The sequence below is a fragment of the Prunus persica genome, chromosome G4 (genome assembly GCF_000346465.2).
Source record: "Prunus persica cultivar Lovell chromosome G4, Prunus_persica_NCBIv2, whole genome shotgun sequence".
NCBI lineage: Eukaryota > Viridiplantae > Streptophyta > Magnoliopsida > Rosales > Rosaceae > Prunus > Prunus persica.
In genome coordinates, this window is record NC_034012.1 from 19,347,565 (window position 1) to 19,365,012 (window position 17,448).

At 39.6% G+C, this 17,448-nt stretch overlaps 1 protein-coding gene across 1 annotated transcript; it reads right to left on the minus strand.

Annotated features, from left to right (window-relative positions):
• On the minus strand, nt 9,730–13,172 carry LOC18780211 (calcium-dependent protein kinase 34). The gene is made up of 8 exons (XM_007213133.2): nt 12,141–13,172; nt 11,639–11,782; nt 11,391–11,543; nt 11,106–11,221; nt 10,757–10,924; nt 10,514–10,641; nt 10,292–10,391; nt 9,730–10,193 (listed from the first exon to the last, which is right to left on the minus strand). The coding sequence occupies exons 1-8, from the start codon at nt 12,838–12,840 to the stop codon at nt 10,098–10,100; spliced, it is 1,605 nt and encodes a 534-aa protein (XP_007213195.1). The 5' UTR covers nt 12,841–13,172; the 3' UTR covers nt 9,730–10,097.

Below are 17,448 nucleotides of genomic sequence, written 5' to 3' on the forward strand. Positions count from 1 at the left end.
TGATACTTTAACCACCATGATTCCAAGAGTAACAGCTCTGAATATATATATATATATATATATATATATATGATACGAACTTTTTCATGACAACACAGTAGTCCTCATTGTAAACCATAGCCCTCATATACATTCACATTAGTAAGCAAAAGCAAACTTTAACCAGAACTAAAAACAAACGAAAATCCCACACAACCCCAAAGCTAAACTAAGCATTGTCCTCGATGCTTAAAAAAAAAATGAATGGAATGGATGCAATGCAAATTGGCACAGTGTGCATGGAATGAAATAAAATACAAAATAAAAACTAACACAAATAAAAGGAAAGAACACAAACCCAGCTAGGTTGCCTCCTAGAAAGCGCTTTATTTAATGTCTAGGCAAGACATGGTAGTATGTCTAAGTTGTCATAAACTCGAGAGAATCCATACCTACATAAATTTAACCTGCTCCTGTGAAACATTCTCCAAATAAAGCTTCAAATGCTGTCCATTGACCTTAAAACGGGTGCCATTCTTGATGTTTTCTATCTCCATAGCTCCATGGGGAAATACTTGAAGCCCTTTGAATGGTCCAACCCATCTAGACTTCAATTTACCTGGAAAAAGTCACAAACGTGAGTCATACAAAAGTACTTTCATACCTGGTTGAAACTCCTTCCTAAGAATTGCTTTGTCATGGTAGAGCTTGGTTCGTTCTTTGTACATCCTAGCATTCTCATATGATTCATTTCTGAGCTCTTCCAACTTATTGAGTTGGAGCTTCCTCACTGTACCAGCTTCTTTGAGATCAAAATTGAACTTCCTTATGGCCCTATATGCACAGTGCTCGAGCTCCATTGGCAAATGACATGCCTTTCCAAACACCAGTCGATAAGGGCTCATTCCAATTGGGGTCTTGTACGCTGTTCGATACGCCCATAGTGCATCATTCAACCTTAGTGACCAATCCTTCCTTGTGGGGCTGACGGTTTTCATCAAGATGTTCTTTATTTCTCTATTGCTGATTTCCACTTGTCTAGAGGTTTGAGGATGGTATGAAGTTGCCACTTTATGTGTGATGTTGCACTTCTTCATCAATGCCTTGATAGGTTTGTTACATAAGTGACTGCCACCATTGCTAATGATAGCTCTCGGAGTTCCAAACCTAGTGAAAATCATATCTTTGAGAAAATTCAAAACAACTTTGTGATCATTAGTTCGTGTAGCTGTTGCCTCAACCCATTTTGATACATAATCTACTGCCACTAGTATGTATATGTATCCAAAAGAAGATGGGAATGGTCCCATGAAGTCAATTCCCCACACATCAAACAACTCTACCACAAAAATGTTGTTTAATGGCATTTCATTCCTGCGACTGATGCTCCCCATTTTCTGACACCTATCACACTTAGAGCAAAAATCAAAAGCATCTTTAAACAATGTAGGCCAAAAGAAACTAGATTGTAAAACCTTTAAAGCTGTCTTTTTGGCACTGAAATGACCTCCGCATACCAATGCATGACTGAATGTTAGTATGCTTTGCTGCTCACTCTCCGGAACACATCTTCGAATGATTTGGTCAGGGCAATACTTGAACAAATAGGGCTCATCCCACATGTAGTGTTTCACCATTGAAAATAACTTCTTTCTCTCCTGAAAAGTCAAATCATCTCTAGTTACACCAGAAGCAAGATAATTGACAAAATCAGCATACCATGGCTCTTTATCTTGAATGACAAAGAGTTGTTCATCTGGGAATGATTCGTTAAGAGGCAAAATTTGTCAATCTCCATGGTTTTCATCAACAAGGCACGACAAGTGATCAACAACAACATTTTCACTCCCTTTCTTGTCTCGAATTTCTAGGTCAAACTCTTGTAATAAGAGTATCCATATGATCAAACGCGGCTTAGCATCTTTCTTGGTCAACAAAAACCTAAGAGCTGCATGATTAGAGTAAACAATAACTTTAGAGCTAACAAGATTTGAACGAAATTTCTCTAAAGCAAAAACAACAGCAAGCAACTCCTTCTCAGTTGTAGAGTAATTGAGTTGAGCATCATTTAATGTTCGACTTGCATAGTAGATTACGTGTGGTAGCTTATTTACTCTTTGACCTAAAACAGCACCAATAGCATAGTTGGAGGCGTCACACATTAGCTCAAAAGGCAAAGACCAATCTGGTGCCATAATGATAGAAGCAGAGGTTAGTTCATGTTTCAAGGTATTAAATGCATTCATACAATCTTTATCAAAGTGAAATACAACATCTTTGGCCAAAAGATTGCACAATGGATGAGTGATCTTGGAAAAATCCTTAATGAAACGACGATAAAAACCAGCATGTCCTAGAAAGCTTCTCACTCCTTTCACTGAAGTAGGGGCTGTCATATTTGAGATGATGTCAATTTTTGCTTTTTCAACTTTAATACCCTTGTTGGATATTACATGCCCCAACACAACACCTTGTTTCACCATAAATTGACACTTTTCCCAATTGAGAATCAAATTTGTTTCCTGACATCTTTGAAGCACTAGAGAGAGATGGTTAAGACAATTATCAAAAGAAGAACCAAAAAATGAAAAATCATCCATGAATACCTCAATAAATCTCTCAATCATATCTGAAAAGGTTGCCAGCATACATCTTTGGAATGTTGATGGGGCATTGCAAAGGCCAAAAGGCATCCTCCTATATGCAAAAGTGCCCAAAGGACAAGTGAAAGTAGTCTTCTCTTGATCTTTCGGTGCAATCGCAATTTGATTATAACCTGAATATCCATCAAGAAAACAATAATATGCATGACCAGTTAATCGCTCAAGCATTTGATCAATAAAAGGCATAGGAAAATAATATTTTCTAGTGTCCAAATTCAACTTCCTGTAATCGATGCAAACACGCCAACTAGCTCCAGGTCTCGTTTGAAAGAGCTCTTTATGCTCATTTTTTACCACTGTGATTCCAATCCTCTTAGGCACTACGTCAACAACGCTGACCCATTTGCTATCAGAAATCGGGTATATGATACCGACATCTAGCAACTTCAGCACTTCAGCTCTCACTACTTCATTCATGTGTGGATTGAGCCTTCTTTGTGGTTCACGAGTTGGTTTCGCTCCCTCCTCCAATAAAATTCGATGCATGCACATGGTAGGGCTTATTCCCTTGATATATACAATAGACCAACCAATGGCTGATTTGAACTCTTTTAGCACCCTAATTAGCTTATCTTCTTCCAAATGGGTGAGGTCAGATGCTATGATAACTGGGAGAGTTTCAAACTCAGCTAGGTAAGCATATTTTAGATGTGATGGAAGTGGTTTAAGCTCAAGTTTTGGAGGTTTAACAACAGAAGGGATCAGATGTGTGGCAGATGGTTCTAATGGCTCTACAAGAGGTGAAAAAGTGGAGGGATATGGTTTTAATGCTTCCAAGGAAGCCACCATCTCCATGAGCATTTCTTCATCAAAGTCATTTTGAGATTGACTCAAAACATATTGTAAGGGATCATTGGATTGTGCCAACAGAAACTTAGAGAAAGCAAGTGAATCAAGCACATCACTCGAACACCAGTCAATTGAACTAGAAGGGTGAGAAAGAGATTCAAACGCTTTGAATTGTACAGTTTCTCCTAGCATGGTCATGGTGAGGAGACCATTTTGCACATCTATGATAGTCTTTGCCGTGGCCATAAAGGGTCTCCCAAGAAAAATAGGTAACTCACGATCATGTATAGGAGCCTCTTCCATGTCCAACACCACAAAATCAGCAGGCAAAATTAGTTTGTCAACTTGAACTAAGATATCTTCCACTATACCTCTTGGATATTTCACTGATCGATTAGCAAGTTACAATGAAATAGGTGTTGCCTTCAAATCCCCTAAACCTAATTGAAGGTACACTGAATAGGGCATTAAATTGATGCTAGCCCCCAAGTCAAGCATAGCCTTTTCAAGTAGCTTGTCTCCAATGGTGATATTGATAGAAAAACTACCCGGATCCTTGAGTTTTGGTGGGAGCTTTCTTTGAAGCACAACACTCACATTTTCAGACACCATCACCTTCTCATTAGGTCCATACTTCCTCTTATAAGTGTTTAGCTCCTTGAAAAATTTCTCATACGCTGGCATATTCCTAATGACATCAAGCAAAAGTAAATTAACATTCACTTTTCTTAAAATATCAAAAATTTCTTTAAATGACTTATCCTGCTTGCTTTTGGCAAGTCTTCCAAGAAATGGGATGGGAGGAGTGCAAGGTTTTTCAGCCTTGTGAAAACTTGGAGCTTCAGACGAAGAAGTGGCATTGCTTGGATCGTCATTTGGTTTCTCATTCTCTTCTTGAGTGGGAGCTGCATTCACATGATTGGGTTCATTAGTAACTTCATTGCCAACTCCATTATTAATAACCTTACCACTTCTAAGTGTTATGACCGCTTTGGCTTGCTCTTGGTTCCTTTGAAGTATCACCGGTTGGCTTGGAAATTTCCTGAGTTCTCTTTGACTCAAAGCATCAACAATCTGACCTAATTGTGTCTCCATTTTGGTTAGAGCAGCTGAATGTTGTTGAAGAGTACTATTGGTAGTTTGCTGGAATTGAACGGTGTTTTGAGCTAGCATTTTAACCGTATCTTCAAGCGTAATGGCAGGCTTTGGTTGGAAATTTTGAAATTGATTGTTATTCTTCCATGAGAGATTGAGATGATCTCTCCAACCAGGGTTATATGTATTAGAGAACGAGTCATTCCTCGGCCTCTGATTGTAAGAATTCATGATATTCACTTGCTCTTGAACAAATTCGGGATAAGCCTCACTAGCCGAGCATTGATAAGTAGGATGACCTGGTATGTTGCAAATGGCACACACCTCAGCTATCTTAGGCACCATATTGAGCATAGAATCAAGCTTATTTTCCAAACTAGCCACCTGCAAGGCAAGATCATTATTAGAACTCATTTCATACACTCAAACTCATTTACCTTTTGTATCTTTGTGTTGAGCATTAGATCCCAACATCTCATAAATGTTATATGACTCTTGAGGATTTTTTTTTCTTCAAAGCTCCACCTGCTGCATTATCAGCAGTCGATTAACATGTTTGGGTTAGTCCATCATAAAAAATTTGCATTTGTAAGTAAAGAGATAACCCATGATGTGGACATTGCAGCAACAGCCCTTTGAAACACTCCCAACATTCATTGAAAGGTTCTCCATCATCTTGTTTAAAGTTAAAGATTTGCCCTCTCAAAGTAGCTGTCTTTTGAGTAGAGAAAAACTTCTCCAAAAATTTCTTAGCTACGGCATCCCAAGTGGTGAGCTAACCAGGTGCTAAAGTCATTAGCCAACCCTTTGCTCTATCTTTCAATGTATAAGGAAAAACTCTCATCCTCAAATTTGCTTCACTCACTCCCTGCAAAGGTAAACCACTCACAACATTGTAGAATTCCTTAATATGGGCTAATAGATCTTTGTTAGGTAAACCATAAAAAGAAGGAAGCATGTGAAAATGTGAAGATTTGAGATCATAATTTCTAGCTTCAGTAGGCGGCAAGATGCATGATGGTGAATTTGGTATAACTGGTTGAGCATAATCTTCCAAAGCTCGGTTGTCATCGTTATTGCCAGCCATCTCTTCCTCTCTGTCAGAATTAGAGTTATCGAAAGAATCAACACTCCCTGAGCCAGAAGAACTATTGTCCTCTTCTACACGGCTAGTTTGGGCACTAGCTGATACAGAATTCTCAAAAAGTGTTGCTCTTTAACCGTTCAAGTCTTTGGCCTATCTCAGCAAGTTTATCTGACATATACTACCTGAGAAACAAAAATAAAATGAAATTAAGGTATCTAAGACTAAAAAGAACATAGATAGGGTTTGAGAACAAGCAATTATAGGGGACTGAAATCAATCCCCGGCAACGGCGCCAAAATTTTGTTGTTTTCCTTCCAAGTACCAATATATGGTTAGTATAATGGTACAAGTAAGGGTGTCGAACCACAGGGACCGATTGGACCTTTATAAATTACTAGTTTTAAAAGAACCCTAACTAAAAATGAAAGTGACAATTTGAAAGTAGTTTTTGTGTTGTAAATGAAAAATAACTTAAAATGCAAGAATAATGTAGTAGTGAATGATATATTGATGTAGAAAGAATAGGGATGAGACCAGAGATTTCGAATTCACCATTGCAAAAACAATTCCATGTTTATAAAGCTAAATCGTATTCAACTACCAACCTATTTCCAGAGTTCGTTTAGATATATATGATCAGCCATATGATGTGTGGTTTTGATCAAATTCTCCTAATCTGCAACCTAATTGGGATGTTCAACTTTGGTTCCAAGTTAAGAGTCATTAGCATGCAAGAAAACGTTAAAGAATCAAAGAAAACACACGGCTGGATGTTTGCATAGCATTCTCTTCATTCATTCACATGTCTACCAAAATTAAGCATGATGTTTACTATAACCTTGTCCAGATAATCTGTAGGCAACCCTATAATGGTGATCAAACATTAAAATTGACAAACAAATTTAACAATAGATTCAGTGAATGAAACAAGAAGCAGATTGATGAATTGAATACTTTAACTTAGAAACATGGATCAATGTTGCAAGGCTACATCGAAATCCCTAGATATGAATTTAGTTACACATCATGTTCACAGAGATTAAAATGAAAATAAACAACATGAGTGAAAATAAATTCAAGAGAGGAAACCCTTGAACCAATTCAGATGTTCAACTTCTCCAAGAACAGCCTCCTGCGATGAGTCCTGATGGTGGAAATATATGGAACGGCTAGGGTTTTAGTGTGGATGAAAGGAGAGAATAACAAAACGGGTGCTTTGCGTTGTGAAATTCGTCCAGAATAAATAGGGTCTGTAAAAGTAGCTAAAAGGCAAGTTTTTATGGGGTAAAAGAGGCTGCAGGATATTCCAAAGAGATCTTAACAAATTAGCCTTTATTTTGCACGTTTTTGCCTTATTTGGCACCTCCAGATCAGGCTAGAAATCCCCATTACTTTCCCATTCTGCTCTTAGTGTTCAAACAAGCTAGGTTCGCCTTGAATCCTTTATTTGGACCTCAAAACAAGTCACGAAACTTGTTTCCACGTTTGAATAAGGGTCAGCTCCAAAAATGGCATGTTTTCATTTCTTCTGCCTTAACTTGATCCTAAATAGATGCAACTGCATTCTAACACAAAATAGGGTAAAACGCAACAAGTTTAACCCAAAAACATCACAAATAGACTAGAAATGGATGGTATAAATGTATAAATATATGAGTTGTCATCTAGGTGGTTCGATATGTTGAATTTGATTTGTTGTCATCAACCAACTTGTCTATGCTAAAACCTTAACTTGTACAACAATGGGTATTGCTGGTACCACCCACACACTCCGAAGCTCTAGATCATAATGGATGTGCTTTTCCTGGAACAAAAAGTGTATTTTTCTAGGGGAGTTCAAGCACAGGTGGGTCCAGATAATGTTGATGATCGATCAGACCTTAAAGAATTCGTTACCTTGGAGTCACTATGTAATCCGACCAGACATGATGAATTAACCGACCGATTAGACTCCAGAAACTGCGCAGAACAGCCTTGATGCCTAGTCATGTTTGGTCTCACCACCGGCAACCCAATCACCCGTGTTGAGCTTTTTTGGCTCACCATGATACCGGAGAAGGAATAAGAACCAAAGGCTACAAGAGGAGCAGCAGGAGGAGAAGAAGAAGTCGCAGAAAGGAGTAGCAGCGAGCCGACGACCAGTCGCTTTGTACCAAGACCTCAAGTCATGTTTTCAAGTCAAGGCAATTGGTCGCCCAATCCTGACGACCGGTCGCCACATGAACAATGTCGTGCACTAGTTTTGGCGTGTTTGACTTGGTTTTCCTATTATTTTGGGGTTTTCTAGCCTAATTTAAAAGGGTTTTAGTTTCCTATTCTTAGTTAATTTGTAGCAAAAGTCCTATGCATTATAAATAGGACTTTTAGGGCTAGGTTAAAAATAAGAAAAGAAGAAAGAGACACAAGAGAATTCAAGAGGGAATTCAAGGGTGTTTTCAGGGGCATCAAGAGTTTGAGCAAGTGCGAGAGAAAAGAGAGTTAGGGGTTCTTGTGAGAGCTAAGGGTTCAAGATTGTAACTAAATTTGTTCTTACATACTAGTGAATTTCTCAGGTGGATCACCAAGCAGGACGTAGACACGAGGCCAAACCTCTATAAATCTTTGTGTTCTTGTGGGTGTTTACTTTTCAATTAGTGTGAGTGCTTTATTTTTGCGTGGTTTGTGTGTGTGTCAGCGCATAGTCCATCAACAACAAGGTCCTTCGTCATACAACATAGTAGCTGAGCAACTACAAAAAAAAAAAAGAAAAGGGAAAAGCTGGTCAGGATCGAAAGTCAATTCACAAATCAAAACTGCAAGAAACAAACCCTAACTTGCGGCAAAAGAAAAAAAAAACAAAAAAGGCCATTCGGCTGAAGCTGTCCGCATGCCGCTAGCACAGCTCAAGCCAGAGCTAGTGCGATCAGGCCTTTCGGCCCGCAGTTCAACTCAACTCCATGCAACCAGCCCCTAGGTTGTCTCAAATCTGACGCAAAATAAAATATAAAAAACTACAGCAGCAGTCACAAATAGCCGCTAGCCCACCGTCGGTCTACTGGTCTCAAATTACATTGCTTACTGAAATACTGCTACTTCGCATTTTCCTTTTCTACCCCATCAATCTTCCTCAGCAAACCAAGTATCAAAGACTTTGAATGCTCACACATTTCTGCATCAAACCACTGAAAAAACCTACATCTTCTTTCACCACTTCCCTGTATCAACCCAGAACAATGACTAAAAATTTGATCAATTAAAACTCTATCAATTTGTGATGCCTAAAACAATGACTGAAAATTTGATATTAAACATTCTTACCTTTGACTTTGGGTAGACTAGAAATCTCCACCCTGGTTTGAAGTGGTCCACGAAGTCTGCACCCGTGTTAACTTCCCACAATGACATCGTTGGGCATCCTTGCTTCTCCTGTTTCCATGTCTTCTTCAATTCAGTCAGTATTCACACAGAGAAGAACCAACTGAACCTCCAAATTTGAGATCCCCCTTCCCCCTTTTCTCCCAAATCGTGCAACCCCAAAATCTGAACTCCACCTCATGGATTCATAAACCCTAATATTCTGCTCCATATTCTCCCAAATCCAAACTCCACATCAGAGTTTCATAAACCCTAACCTTCTTCACCAGATTCTCCCAAATCCGAACCCCACTTCAGATTTTCATAAACCCTAGCCTTCTTCTCTCAATTTCCCCTTCTCTCCCAAATACCCCATTTTCTCAAACTGAATAACCCTTCATCTCTATTGTTAAGCGATTGAAATGAAGTGAGGGCCACATCACGTAACGGAACGTCTCTTAATACTGATGGAATAGGTAACGTGAGACAATTATTAAAAGTGTAGGTGGTATTTGAGACGTTTCAAAGAACAGGTGGTAATCTGAGACTATTTTGAAAACACAGAGAGCATATACATAAATAAGCTATATATATATACTTACTATATATATATCGCATTCAAAGTTAAAATTGAAGAAGAAAAAAAATACAAAACAAGAAAACTCGAAGAGATTTTCCAAACATTTTCTAGTGTCTTGTCAGCAAGTCAACAAGTCTACTAATGGGATACATTACACATTAGTAAAACACGTACACATTGATTCCTAGCCATTAGTTAGCGATTTTCGAAAAATATATTTGACAGATACAATTTTCACAAGCAGGAGATGGAGGATCTTGTGACCAGACATGCATTTTTGGACTTAATTTACAACCCTCAAATTAATTAACCCCCCACCAACTAACACAAGAGTTGTCTTGAGCCACCTTCTCTCCCAAAGCCCCTCCCATTTTTTCTTCTCTTTTTTTTTTATAAGATACTGTACATGATGAACATCCATGAGCACCAAAATTAATCTCTCTCCCAAATTAATCTCCCTTAATCTCCTTGGATAATTAAAATCACGATGATGGACAGACGTTTTCTCTATTTGCCACTTTCCCCAATGATAATACTTCATTGCATATCCTTGTGCACCAACCCAAATTAATCAAACAAATATATCATCACGCCGCTTCTTCGGGTTTGCTTCGGGGTTCCCTTTTCTCATCATTGCACAGAATTCATCGTAGTTGATTCGACCGTCCTGCAGCGAATTCCAAATATATATCCACCAGTTAACTTCATGTAACTTGCATTATTCAATGAACAATTCTGATTAGTATTAGTTGATTTGCAACTTACGTTATCAGCGTCAACTTCAGCAATGATTTCAAGTATGTCCCTTCCATCATGCATGCCGTATTCTCGGAGGGCTTGCTCTAGCTCTTCGGTCGTGATATACCTGATGAGAAGGCATATTGGCATGGTTACATACATATAAGATCATGTTGATGAAGATGAGAAACCCTTTTTCTTATATTTTGTAACTGCAATTTAGAACATTAATTATAAATGAAACCCTACCCGCTGTTATCTTTATCAAAGTGTTGGAAGGCAGTGTAGAGATGCTCTTCTCGATCCATCCGATTCAAGTGCATTGTTGCTGTGATGAACTCATCGTAGTCTATGGTTCCGTTGCCATCAGCATCCGCCTTTATTTTTAAAATTATTGAAATAAAAAGAAAAGGAAATTATATCAGAATGGAATAGGAGTTAAGTTGTAACAATGTATATTATATATACTAATTTCATAGAGCGAGCACTTACTGCTTCCATTAATTGCTTAGCTTCAAATTCAGATAGCTTTGTCCCTTGCTTGGCAAGTCCTTGCTTTAGCTCTTCAAGTGTTATAGTCCCACTGTTATCTGTATCTATGCTCTTGAACATCTCTTTCAATCCCATGATTTCTTCCTCTGATAGGCATCCCGCAATGACCTATAAAAAATTTCAAAAATTAAGTAACTCTCTAAATTCACTTCTTCAGTTCATAGAAAACTACAAACACAGATGAATAGATGATCATTGGAATTTTCTATATGTTGCATCATGCATGTAGCGTCAGTATTATGTATATGATATCCCTAAGATCGATCCAGATCAAATGACGAATATATACCCGAAGTGCAACTTTCTTGAACTGGTTCATTGCTTTGAACTGTTTGAGCCTGCTGAGCACAGCGTTGTCGAGAGGAACATCAGGTGCTTCACCATCCTCCTTAATCCATGGGTGATCTGATGGAAATCATATATATTATGTACATTCAGGTTAGAAATCATACTTATAGTGAATCTATATATATGGACGGCAGATTCAGGCAACAATCAACCTGACGTTCTAAATTCACAGTCTGGCAAGAGAACATTTCGATATATAGAAATCAATTATAGTTCATCGACTTACTGAGAACTTGGAAGGCTGTCAATCTCTGCTTGGGGTCTGAGTTCAACATCTTCCTCACAAGATCCTTTGCTTGATGTGATATTGAAGGCCAAGGGTCGCTTGAAAAGTCGAGTTGGCCACGTAAAATTGAATTGAATATCCCATGTTCCGATTCTGTCAAGTAGTTTCAATATATCAATTAATTGATAGACTGATTAGAGTGGATTTAAAGAGAAATTGAGAAGAATTTTCTAGTCTTTTATATTTACCTGCCCAGAAAGGAGGAACACCACTGAGAAGAATGTACAACATGACTCCAACACTCCATATATCCACTTCTGGCCCATATCTCCTCTTCAACACTTCTGGTGCAATGTAATACGCGCTACCAACAATATCCTTGAATAATTCTCCTGCAATATCATCACAAACGTGTTTATTTAACCCATTGTTATATTATTGGTTTCGTTTTTTTTGTTTTTTGTTTTTTTTGTAGGGAAGGAAGAAGATAATAAATTGAGCATTTAAAAATTTCCCATATGCATTTGAATCTCGTTGAGGCTCAATATTAATTATATATTGGTTTATTGGTCATCAAAAAAATTATTTCCTTGTTCATATCTCCCACAGTTAATCAAAATTTAATTAGTGTTTAATCCCATTTAAAATCCTCCTCACAATTTTGTTTGGCTGACCGGAAGATAAAATAAAACCAGATTCCTACCATGAACATTCGAGAAACAAATTAGATTAAAATATGATTGTACTTACCTTGTTTGTAAAAGACGGACAGGCCAAAATCTGTAGCCTTAAGCGGAGAGTGTTCATCTTTATTGAGCAAAAGGAAATTCTCAGGCTTGAGATCTCTGTGAATAACCCCCATGGAATGACAGGTGTGCACGATCTGAACAATGGTCCTCAACAACGCGGCAGCAGCGCGTTCGGTGTAATGTCCCTTCGAGATGATACGATCAAAAAGCTCTCCTCCGGCGCACAACTCCATGACCAAATGAACCGACTGCTTGTCCTCATAAGCTCCCTTGAGCTCCACAATGTTGGGCTGCCCCGTCAAATGATGCATGATTTGTACCTCCCTCCTCACATCCTCAATATCCTCCTTGTTCACCAGCTTCCGCTTGGCAATTGTCTTGCAAGCGAAGTGCTCTCCCGTGGCCTTGTGCGTGCACAAGTGTGTGACCCCAAACTGGCCCCGCCCGAGCTCCTTACCTATGGAGTACATGGAGCGGACGTCCTCCATGGGACGGCCTAAGACGGGGCCAATGGGGCCAGGCCTGGCAGCCTTGCCGTCAGTTGGCGAAGCATTAGGTTTGGGATGAGCGGCCGGGTTTGAGGGGTTCTGGCTGGAGGCATGGGCAGCACTAGGGTTATTGTCCGGGGCATTGTTGTTGTCTCCCTTATTGTCGTCATTTGGGGCATCCTCGGTGCTGCGTTGAGAGCAACAGTTGCCCATGGTGGAAGGCAGAGAGAGAGAGCGGGGGGTTAGGATCTTGGGTGTGGCCAAGAGAGGCAATGTTGGGTTAATTTTTGGGGCTGAAGAAAGGGTTGGGTGTGGAGAGAGACACAATTAGGAAAAGAAAGAGAAAGAGAGAGAAAGTTAGAAAGGTGGCAAAGGAAAGAAGGGTTACAGGTTGGACTGACGAGGGTAATGCAGAGGACTGATAATGAGGGATTGTAGGGGCTTGGTAGTTTGGGAAAGTTTGCAAACCTTGGGAAGGGCTTTGAAACAGTCTTTAGGTGCGTCTCATATACGTGGGAGGCTCTCATTTTTTTATCATTCCTATATTTTCCCGGGAACGAAAACGGTTCTCTTTGCATATACACACTTCTCTTCTTTGTCTGCATTAATTTATATATGTTGGCATATAATTGTTACAACAGTATGGACGATGACAGATAATGGTACAAACTGAGAAGGATACTTATAGTGCTTCTAGAACCAAAGATTGTTGTTACACCCTATAGGCTATAGCTGGTGTGCATATAAGTTATAACTACTATACTAGGATAGAAACTTAACTGTAACGGTTGTAAACTCCTTTGTATCTCTCTCGTGACGATAGAAGCAGACACAAACAAGTATAAGCTGTCACATTTGATTAATCTTCTTTGATTTGTATATAATTAAGAAAATACATGATCCTTGAAGGCATGTCTCGTAATTTTATATGATACAAAATTGCGTACTTATGATGTAAAAATTTATCAAGTAATTTTGTCATACGTATATGAAAATTACATGTAACATATAAGGTGATCATGAGACTTATCCAATATTTATTTTATTCCATTGGAAAATTAAGGACCCTTTATTTGCACCATGCATGCCGTGCAGGAAAATAAGAGTTATTATTATAACAAAAACACACTAAATTTCAGTCTATGATTTACTCGATCTCGATTCATCTACTAAAATCACGCAAGATATTTTTTCTTAAAATTAGAATATAAAAGGGAATTTACTAAATATATAAGAAATTTACTAAATATTTACTAAAGGGAATCTATTAAAAAAACATCAATGGATCCACCAAATCTTGTACCGTTATTCCCTTCTTTTTACAAACTACAAATTTATTCTACGCATAGAATTTCAAGTTACATAGTCGAGTAATTGAATTACAGAAGATGACATGGTACGTATTGAGCTTGAAACAAAGATTTGTTGGACTCGTGATAATCCAGGAAGGAGGGTTTATGCATGTTCTAGAGAGACGTATGGGGGTGGTTGTGGTTGGAAGGATTGGAAAGACCCAAATGCGTGAGCGGTCTAAACACAGACCATTGCATCAAAGCAAAGATAAAAAGCCAGATAACAAGCTAAACAACACAGACAGTTGCATCAAAGTAAGATAAAAAGCCACTACTATAAGTTGGAACTTCGCCACAATATCTGATTTCAGCGTCATGTGCATGATTTTTGCTCTTCAAAGTCAGCTTTATTAATTCAGCCTTCTCTACAATAATGGAACCACTTTAGGAATCTTCACGTGAGTATCGAATCCAAATTAAGATCGTATGGTTCTGCCCCAAATGAATCTTTCAGACCGTATCATTCAGCCCCAATATCAACCCTAAATCAATTTGGGAAATAAGAGGGGGAAGGAGATTCCGTACCACTCAGCCTCAAAATACGAATTATGTGCCTCTTGTGGAAACATGAATTTTTGGCAACCAATCACAAGGTGACACGTGAATAGAGGAATATTCCTTAGGTCAAATAATTATGCTAATTAAATCCGATTTAATTAGCCTATTACCCTTGATTATATAAGAATATCTCCCTAAATTAAGGATCTGATTCGTAGTAAATCTCCTTGATATTATCATGTCATCTCATTTAAGGAAAAGATAATTCCCTTCCATATGGGAATTATTCTCTACAAATCCTAACCAATGAGGAGACTCTATATAAAGATGACATCTCACCACATGTGAGGTAATTATGAAAACCCTAGAGAAACACACACTCTCTCTCACGGCTCTCTCTCTCTCTCTCTCTCTCTCTCTCTCTCTCATGGCTCCAGCCGCCCCACTATCTCTCTTCCCGAAGAGAAAGCTCCATCCCTTTCAGTTAAAGCTGCATCTTCTAAAGACTACTTAACTGACTTAGACATCGGAGGGCCTTTGACTAACACCCCCAGCCTGTGCTCCGTTAATCGAATCTATTTTGCAGGGATCAAGGAAGAAGAGGATCTATCCCGAATATTCTCCCCTGAGATTATTTGTACAAACAAATTGGTGCTTTCATTGAGAGATTCGAGATACCTTCAAAGCGTTGCTCTCGAATCCAAACCTAAGGAAATCTATTTTCTTCCATTCATCGATTGTTTGAAGCTTTCCGAAGAACCATGGACATATGTATACGCATAAGGAGCAAGGCCGCCGCGGTAACGCTAAGCACTACCCCATGACCGAGACTGCTGCTCCATGTTACTGCCTCGTGGCTGTGAACATAGCTCCAGTATATGTCGCTACACCTCCGCGTAGCTTCATGGCTGGGGCCACCATTCCATCACACGACCTTGCGGCCAAAATTACAGTCCCACCTCATGGCTGGAACTGTGGAGCAACTTCACACGGCTCCATGGCTAGAACCTTGGAGCAAGTTCACACGACTCCATGGATGAAACTGTGGAGCAATTTCACTGAACCACTGCCATAGCCGAGACCAAATATCCTTCCAGCAACTAAGGCGAGGCTGTCCACCTCGGCCATGTTGCAGCTCATGATACCTATGCCCAAGGAGAAGTTATCGTTACTATAAGAGCCTATGCCTTCCACACTTGCGGTCGCCAACTATGGCTCTGTCTTGGAACAAATGTATCTGTTCCCTCCATTGTCGCCACGTTAGATGTTTCCGGCTCCCAAGCATACCCTAGGTTGCGTGCAACTTGAACTCCCACCTTATCACTAATCAAGCCTTATGGAAGTAAATGGCAAAACACCCAAGAATGATCCAATACCTCGACAAAGTTCAAGAACTTTTGAAGGCATTTCCTGGCTTTATAATCCAACAACTTCCCCAAGCAGTGAACACTCATGCAGATGTGTTGGCAAGCTTGGGATCAGCACTTCACACCTAGTTCCGGTGCTCAATCCCGGTCAAACACCTCGATTAGCCAAGCATCGAAGAGGCAGAGTGGACAGACTTGATGCAGATTGATGAGGATCCTAACTAGCAAGACCTCATCATCGATTACTTGGTAAATGAAAATTTACCAAATGAGAGGTATGAGGCCAGAAAAATCCAGTAGAAAGCAGCAAGGTACTACATGCAGGACAACAAGCTTATTCACAGGTCATATTCCGATCCTCATCTCACATGCATAAAGTACCCTCAAACTCTTGAGGTGCTCTGTAAGTTCCACGACAGTTAATGTGAAAATCACTCTAGAGGCAGGTCACTAGCGTAGAAGGCTCTCAGCATAGGCTACTTCTAGCCTACCATGCACTATGACTCTACAGAGTATGTCAAAAGATGTGATCAATGCCAACGATACAAGCCCATTCCTAGTCTACCAGTTGAAGTGTATCACCCGCAGAACAACCCATGGCCATTCATGCAATGGGCTATTAACTTAGTGGGTCCCATGCCACAGCTCCTAACAAGAAGGAAATGATGATCGTGGCCACCGACTACTTTACTAAGTGGATTGAGGCTGAAGCCCTAACCTCTACTAAAGAAGTCAACGTGGATGGATTCATCTAGAAGAACATCATATGCTGCTTTGGCTGCCCACAGTCGCTGGTCACTGACAACGGATAGCAATTCATTGGCAAGCAGATTACCGGATTCTTTGCAAAGTATGGTATCAAGCAACACTTATCAACTTCAAGATATCCACAAGGCAATGGTCAAGTAAAGGCTTCCAACAAGATCATGATGGACTGCCTGAAGAAAAGATTGGAAGGTGCCGAGGGAAAATGGGTAGACTAGTTGCTCGGAGTACTATGGGCTTATCCCACCACCAAGAAGAGATCAATTGGCGAAACCCTATTTTCCTTAACCTTCGGAACCGAAGCCATCATTCCTCCACACATCATTGTTCCATCTGTGGGCATCGAGGTGGGCAACATTGATCAAAACTACGAGCAGATGAAGGTAAACCTTGACCGGCTCGAGGAGGAATATGAGAAGGACATTGGTCGAATTGTAGCTTATGAGTAGCAATTGATGTCCTACTACAACAAGAGAGACAAGTTCAGACAATTTCACCCTAGGGGACCTTGTGCTAAAAAAGGCCTTAGCTTCATATAGAAGGATCGAAAAAGATGAAACCCAGTTGGGAAGGCCTCTACGTGGTCAGCTGACCTGGGGGTAGAGGAACCTATACACTTGACACATTGGAAGGGAAAGAAATTCCTAGACAATGGAATTCTTATCACCTTCAAAAGTATTATCCATGAAGCTTCTACTCATCAACTTAGTCCCTAACAGATGACTAAGTTTACTCCACTTCAGTTTGAAGAAAGATTACTGTTGATGTTTGTGGGGGCCTGTTTTGTTGAGAAAGTTTAGGTGGGCTTGATGGTTGCTTGGTCTTGAATGATGCCTTCA